General features: G+C 39.6%; 1 protein-coding gene and 1 long non-coding RNA gene across 2 annotated transcripts; both read right to left on the reverse strand.

Annotated features, from left to right (window-relative positions):
- Window positions 1–272: 272 nt before the first annotated feature.
- LOC114448125 (polymeric immunoglobulin receptor-like) lies at window positions 273–1,028 on the reverse strand (the record flags this gene model as incomplete). The annotated part of the gene is made up of 3 exons (XM_028424909.1): window positions 273–397; window positions 473–790; window positions 869–1,028. Coding segments are annotated over 3 exons (603 nt in total), but the record flags the coding sequence as incomplete, so codon positions are not given.
- Window positions 1,029–1,037: 9 nt separating this feature from the next.
- LOC114434955 (uncharacterized) lies at window positions 1,038–3,170 on the reverse strand. The gene is made up of 3 exons (XR_003670526.1): window positions 3,103–3,170; window positions 1,267–1,309; window positions 1,038–1,192 (listed from the first exon to the last, which is right to left on the reverse strand). It is a non-coding gene; the product is annotated as an uncharacterized LOC114434955 (long non-coding RNA).
- Between the last annotated feature and the right edge of the window lie 4,877 nt (window positions 3,171–8,047).

Consider the following 8,047-nt stretch of genomic DNA (forward strand, 5'->3'; position numbering starts at 1 on the left):
TTTGCTGTGGAAAAACTGTCAGAGAAAGAAATATAAAGACACAAACTGAACTTTTCTTTTTCACAAAATGTTTCATCCAATTCTTCCTTCACATTACCTACTGACAGCTGGATCTTTGTGTAGTTTGCAACACTCCACTGTGAGTCTGAGCCACACCAGTATGTCCCAGCATCACCTGCTTCCAGCTCTGTGATCGTCACAGAGAAAGAGCTGGAAGAAACATTTTCTTTCAGTGTGAACCTGCTTTGATTGTTCAGCATGTCTGTGCAGGTGCTGTGATGGTCTCCTTTACAGAGGAACTTCCTGTTACCATGGTGTTGTGGTGGATAAGGACACTGTAAAGTCACCGGATGTCCCATAACGCCACTCATGTTACCTGACTTCACACAGCACCACTCTGTCAGACATAAAGAGGAACAATATTTCAGTGTTTGGTATGTAAGATGTTAAATGTGTCACTGTGACCTCTGACCTTTGACTTCCAGCTCAACAGCAGAGAAAACATCCAGTCCACTGTTTCTATGGACACCACAAAGGTATGACCCAGAATCCTTTTGGGTCAGATTGGTGATGGTCACTGTGAATTGTGACTTCCTGTCATCAGTCAGTGTGAACTGTGTGGTTTGTTTGCTGTCAGAGGTGACAACAGCCTGCTGCAGACATGTGGAGGGCTGGTTTCCTCTGCAGATGTACTTCAGGATGTTCCGGTCCACAGACTCATATGGACAGCTGATGGACACTGAACCTCGATCATAACTTTGGACTTTAGTCACACTGTGACAGCAGCTGTCTGTCAGGAAGATAATCAACATCAGAAAGACTGAAATATTAAATGAATTGTCCACACACTGTTGACTTGTTTATTTACCTGGCTTTATTTCTACTCTGACTTCAGTATAGATATCCTTCCCAGTCCTCGTCACTCCACACCAGTATTTTCCAGCATCCTTGTGTTGAAGATCAGAGATGGTCACTGTGAATTTTCTTGTTGTTTTGTCATCAATGATGGAGTATTTGTTCTTCTTTGTTTCTGATGTTTTAATAAGAACATCACTGTATCCACATTCATTCCTGCACAGGTACTTCTCATAAGACTCATAACCCTGACCATAGGAGCAGGAAACATTAACATCACTCCCCTCATATCCAGACACATGGATCACTGCTGCATCTGTCACACAGCTCAGAGCAGCTGTAAAGGAGAAACAAAATGATTACACAATAAAGTCAGGTTGTATTTGTTTTAAATGAAACAATAAAACTTACTGCAGAGGATGAAGAGCAGGTGTTGAAGGATCCACATCTTCATCTTCAGAGAGAAAACACAAACTAAACCAGTCTTTAAGTTTAGAATGTGTGAAACAGTTTGCTGAATCATTTGGGCGTTTGCAAATGTGTGAACATCTTAGTTCAGCATTTAGGTCAAAAGACTACAATGATGCATCTCTTTGTAAAAAACAAAATAAAGGACATAAGGAAGCTGTAGATTGTATTAACTGTAATATTGTGAATTCATATAACACATGACTTCGGTCTGTATAACACAGATAAAGATTATTTAAAGTGTGTTCATATCATAGATCATTTTTACAAATAATTCAATATAATACAAACACAAATAAATTGTGCTGTCACAGTGTGACTAAAATCCAAAGTTATGATGGAGGTTCAGTGTCCATCAGCTGTCCATATGAGTCTGTGGACCAGAACAACCTGAAGTACATCTGCAGAGGAAACCAGCCCTCCACATGTCTGCAGCAGGCTGTGGTCACCTCTGACAGCAAACAAACCACACAGTTCAGTTTAGAGCTGAAGCATCAGATGGTGTTAGATGTAGAGTTGTTTTTAATATATTATGCCTTCAAATTTTGCATAATCATGGGTATGACTGCTTTGATGATCGGATGCTGCTGACTCACAGTGTGATCTGTGGATTGACAACACAACAACACAATTTCTATGTTCAGTGCAGTTTAAATCCTAACCCTGCTTTAATTACACTTCAGTAAACTGTTTCTTTTTCTTTTTTAGATGTCTGAGTCCAGAAGCTGCAGCTTGCTCAGAGCTGGATTCAAGTAAATAGCAGAGAACCAGCTGCAGTGATAAACCAGCTGAAAATGTGCAACAAAGCCTGACTGTGACACAAGACATCTACCCTGTTTGTCAACATGACAAAATAAACTGAACTGTATGAACGACTGCTGTGGCTCTTTAAGATTTAGGGTCAGATCTGTCTCATAACTATGTTCTGCACATCATCCTGCTGTCCTCAAAATGATCTACTGTAATGTAATTTTCTTTATTTCGTTTACACTGCCCTCTTGTGGCATGAAAAGCTACAACTCCCAATGCAGATTCATACTGGAGCCTTTAACAGTGGAGTGTTGGAAACTACACACCAGGATACAACTTATGATAGATCAGCTGTCTCAGTTCTAATCAATAATAGAGCCAGCATGTCTTTACAGTGTAAAGGTGAGAAGCCCAGAGGACCAACAGCAGGTTTTGGTGTCTTCATCTTTCTAAACCAGCTTAAACTCCTGTATATTAAAAACAATAAGTCCCTTGGAAAACATGCATTGTGTTTACTTATCAGATGCAGTTCATGGCCTCTTACACTGATGTGCAGGCCTGATTTTCACAACATAAAGCTCAACCTTAGACATTCTCATGTATTTCTACATCATATTTTCATGAACTTTATGTAACTGTAGTGGTTAATTCAGGCTGTGCATTTTAACATTCTGATCACCAATGCATTGATTCTGCACAAATGACATTTGGTCCATACTGTGAGTGGAAACATTGCTTCCAGAAATAAACACACTTTATGTTGGATCTTCCTGCTCTCATCCTGTTGTGAGTCTCTGAGGATCACACACATCATCATGTTCTGATCCTGTTCATGAATAATCAAACCTTCTAACAATGTGCTGCTGTTTCCCTGTGGTGTTCATGTGATATGCAAAAGTGCATGGACGTGTTGTTTCTGCTCTGTCACAGCTATTCTGTTGTTATTTGACAGCATATAAAAAATCCTCCTACAAAGATGGAAGATGTGAACATCTTATGAACTATAATAAACAGCAGTGATGGTCTTACCTACTGACTGCTGAACCTTGCTGTATTTTCCAACAGTCCACTGTGAGATCTGTGCTGTGTGATCGTCAGATAGAAAGAAGTGGAAGATGAGGAAGAAACATCACCTTGCAGACTAAAGCTGTGATCACTCGTCACCACAAACATTCAGTTAGTTCTGTAGTAATTTCCTGTTATCTGTGTGTAGGGCTGCAGTGCAGACAGACTGACAATCTGTGCTAAAAATGTTGTTGAATAATATGTATATTTGTTTTGAGATGTTTTTATTCCATTAGAAAATGTGACTTTTCCCCCTTCATAAGCACTAATAACACAGTAATTCTTTAATTATGGCCAAAACCATCCGAAAAGTCGCACCAAACGTCATCAATGTAAAATATAATAATATAACAAAATTCAAATCCAAACTTTATGAGTAACAGTGTATTAATAATCTTCATTACGGTGGGTTTTTCACAATAAGAAGACCTGAAAACCTGAAAACAAAAACACCCCCAGTTATGCAGGGAGTTGTAAATTATAAAACTGTGATTTAAAACAATTCAGTTCAGATCAACTCAGTTTTATTTATATCTTACAATCAGAAATTGTCTCAAAGCACTTCATAGAGACCCAGAGCCTGAACCCTCTTAAGAGCAATAGTGGCAAGAAAAACTCCCTTTTAACAGCAAGAAACCTTGAACAGGACCCGGCTCATAGGGAGAACCTTCCTGCTGACAGCCGGCCGGGTAGAGGAGGAGAAGAAGAGGTAGACAGGACAGAGAGGATCAAGGAGAGAAAGAGAGAGAGAGATCGATAGAGGAACTAACATGCACAAACATCATACATGACAGGTTGTTGATGTTGACAAGCAAGATGAAACAGTGATTATATTATAATGGATATCTATATATATCGTCAGTCCATACATACTAAAAGTAATTTGACAGTAATTAGAACAAAGATGAGCAGCAGAGACTGGTGTAGTCAATGAGCACAGGAATATTCAGGGTCCGGACTGCAGGTCAGCATGCAGGCACAGGGCGCACTTCCTTTTATTAACATGTAAAAAAACAGGGCCGCAGTGTGAACATGACAAGAGCACATTGTGTGCAGTGTGTTCAGTTATTTCCCTTCTCTCAGTAACAGCTTTCATATAAGAAAGTAACTTACAGTATGGAGTATTATTTTGGAGCAGTTATCCACAGTTTCATAAACAAAATGCAGTTTGTTCTGTTAAAACTAAGAAACAAGTATTTTATATTCACCACAGTAAATAAACAGAGACTGTGTGCCATCCTTATAGTGTGGTGCTATTAGGCTATTAGGCTTCATGGAAATGTTGATTACAGTAGAGTCACTGTGACGTTAGACATTACAGTATCTCAATTTTCATAGATCTGAAGAAAAACAAAGAGCATAAAACAAATTCTATTAATTCTCTCATGGAGGGACATTCAGGCTGCTTTTAAAAAAACATTGCTGTGTACATTAAGAGAAGTGAAGTGATGACTCCAGCCCCTGAGTGGAACCACAACGGATCACCATCAATCATGGGACCAATACAGTTTTAAGTCTGAGTTCTAGTCCCCCTGACAACGCAAACCATTTTGTTTTCACTGTTTTGTTAAACGCAATTTACAAGGAAAACCACTCAGGCAGCGTAGTCACCATTTTTAGCTGCCATCAGGATCAATGAACACATACAGATGTGGACACATGTTCCAACTAGTTCTGAAATATCGACTTCATGCTCCATCTTCCTGGTGAGAATAGGTTCAGGGCCAAGGATTTAAGTATTGCCAAATATACTTGCACACTATAACTATGTCCGGCATAGGGTCAGAACAAATGATGATTTTGAAACTTAATATCAGCACATGGAGGCAACAATGTTTACTTACATGATTAAATGTTCTCCTCTCTCCTCCACAGACTCCTGAAAGAACAAAACAATGAATATTAGAGCTGATCTGAGTTTGTCTGTGTGTTTCTGTGTGTAAAATGTACCTTGAGTTTTACAGACTTTGTTTTTGAAAACAAAAACCAGGACCAATGTAATGATCAGTAGCAGAGTCACAGGCAGAATGTAAACCAGATGTGGGAAGTCAGTCACATCTAAAAAGACAAAAGACATGATCTCAGCTCAAACTAAAATAAATCTGACTGAAGACACAATCACTGGTTCTTTTCAATGACAGATGGATCTTAAAGTCGCTTCAAACGGTCTGCTGTGAGTCTGAGACACAGCAGTAAATGGAAAATACACACACAGAGATAAACACGTACCATTGATGTGTTTGTTGTGTGTGACAGGTTTCTCTGTGCTGGACTTCACACAGCACCACACTGTCAGAAAGAAAGAACACAATTAATAAAAAGTTCCATATGCAGGATGTTAAATGTGTCACTGTGACCTCTGACCTGTGACTTCCAGCTCAACAGCAGAGAAAACATCCAGTCCAGTGTTTCTATGGTCACCACAAAGGTACGACCCAGAATCCTTTTGGGTCAGATTGGTGATGGTCACTGTGAATTGTGACTTCCTGTCATCAGTCAGTGTGAACTGTGTGGTTTGATTGCTGTCAGAGGTGACCACAGCCTGCTGCAGACATGTGGAGGGCTGGTTTCCTCTGCAGATGTACTTCAGGTTGTTCTGGTCCACAGACTCATATGGACAGCTGATGGACACTGAGCCTCCATCATAACCTTGGACTTTAGTCACACTGTCACAGCAGCTGTCTGTCAGGAAGATAGACAACAACAGAAAACACAAGCTTTGAAAAGAAAGAGTAAAAACACTCTTAGTTTTCATATCCATCTCATTTGTTCCTTGGATTTTATTTCATGTCAATATAAATTCTGACTTTTTTACCTACCTGCCACTACAGACACGCTGACTTCAGTATAAATATCCTTCCCAGCCCTCGTCACTCCACACCAGTATTTTCCAGCATCCTTGTGTTGAAGATCAGAGATGGTCACTGTGAAGGTTTGAGCCTTTGTGTCATCATAGATGGAGTATTTGTTCTTCTTTGTTTCGGATGTTGTAATAAGAATATCACTGTCTCCACAGTCGTTCCTGCACAGGTACTTCTCATAAGACTCATAACCCTGACCATAGAAGCAGGAAACATTAACATCACTCCCCTCATATCCAGACACATGGATCACTGCTGCATCTGTCACACAGCTCAGAGCAACTGCAAAAAGACAGAAATATGAAATGACATCTGCATTCATTCGAATAATAAATCCATTGCAAAAGAAGTGCTCATCGTTTATTTATAATGCAGGCATGATTAACAGCTGTCACAGTAACAGAACAATTTGGTGTTGTCTATGACAAACATGCATTAACTTACTGCAGAGGATGAAGAGCAGGTTCTGAAGAATCTTCATCTTCACCTTTAACAAGACAACACAGAGACTAAAACAGATGTATAAAAACATTCTCAATAACTGCCAGAAGAGTCAGTAATATGTCAGCATTTCCCAGCATGTTAAAGAGTCAAATGACCACAGAGGAATAATAAGAAAGTATTAAGAACTTCCCAATATAAATGTAAGACAAATCAAACAAAGCCACCAGCAATTTAACCAATTTCTGCCTCCATTTTCAGTCATACAAAAGAGCATCCATTCGTCCATTTTCTATTAACCCGCTTTACAGTGCAGGGTCACACAGAGCTGGAGCCTATCCCAGGGTAAGAGGCGGGGTACACCCTGGACAGGTCACCAGTCCATCACAGGGCAACATACACAGACTTACACAGACAAATTTGAGTCACCAATTAATCTAACAAGCACGTCTTTAATTTGTGGGACATGGAGGGACTCAGGCAGAGCGAGAACGTGCAAACTCCACAGAATAGGAACCTTCTTGCTGTGATGCGACAGTGCTAACCACTGCACCACCGTACCACCCAACAATAATGCAGTTTTTTTTTAATGAACAAAACTCTAATGCAGATTGATACTGTCCACAATGGCTGTGACGTCATCTCTTTTTGTCCATGAAACAGCAAAGTTACAGTTTCAGCTGTAAACCTTATTCCCATAAAAACAAGTTGTTGACCCTGTTTACGCTGCTTTCTCAAAGCATTTCTAAATTCAACTCTATAAAAAAATCTATAAATAAACTTTAAGTGTAAGTAATCTTACCTATAAAGAGATGACTCATCCGTGAATCGCCTCCAGCACAGTGAAGCTCCCTTACTTCTGTATCTGTGTGCCAACTTGCTGCAGTGGTCTTGTTCAGGAACTTCCTCTTTTACAGTTTTTTTCTGATTGCTTAAACACTAACAATGATTCTTATAGCACAATTTCTAAAACTATTAATAGTTATAGCAAAAATCACTCACTGAGTTTGCAAAACTAAAAGCAGAAACATTGCTTCACACTCAGTTTGCACTTTTGTAACACAATTTGCAAATGTATAAATATAATCCACTTCACAGCACTCTTTTTGCTGAAATGTAAACACAACTTACTGCTTTACACACAATTTCCAAATAATCAACACACTCCTAGTAAAACTATACACATTTATGGCTGGTATTTACACTATTTTGCCAACTGTGGCTACACTGTCACATGTGAGAACTGTTTTACATCATTAGTTCACTTTGCAATCAGCATGAGCTGTAAGCTGTAAATAAGCCACAGGTAAGCTACAGTGTGGAGAACAATGGAGGGAGAAGAAGACTGAGAAGAGTGAGAATTAGAGGAGGATGAGCACATGAGGAAGCAGGAGGAAGAGGAGGAGGACGAAAACTAGGAGGTGAATTTAGATGAAGACCACGAGGAGGTGAAGAGGAAGGAAGAAGGGTAAGAAGAAATAGAATTACTGATGTCATCAGAGCTAGAATAGTGCATCATGTGATCAACCATGGAATGACCCTGAGGGAAGCTCGAGCCTCAATGTGGAACTGTACAGGAAACGGACCAGTACCTGCTGTTTTATTCA

This window comes from Parambassis ranga, chromosome 1 (genome assembly GCF_900634625.1).
Source record: "Parambassis ranga chromosome 1, fParRan2.1, whole genome shotgun sequence".
In the NCBI taxonomy this organism is placed as follows: Eukaryota; Metazoa; Chordata; class Actinopteri; family Ambassidae; genus Parambassis; species Parambassis ranga.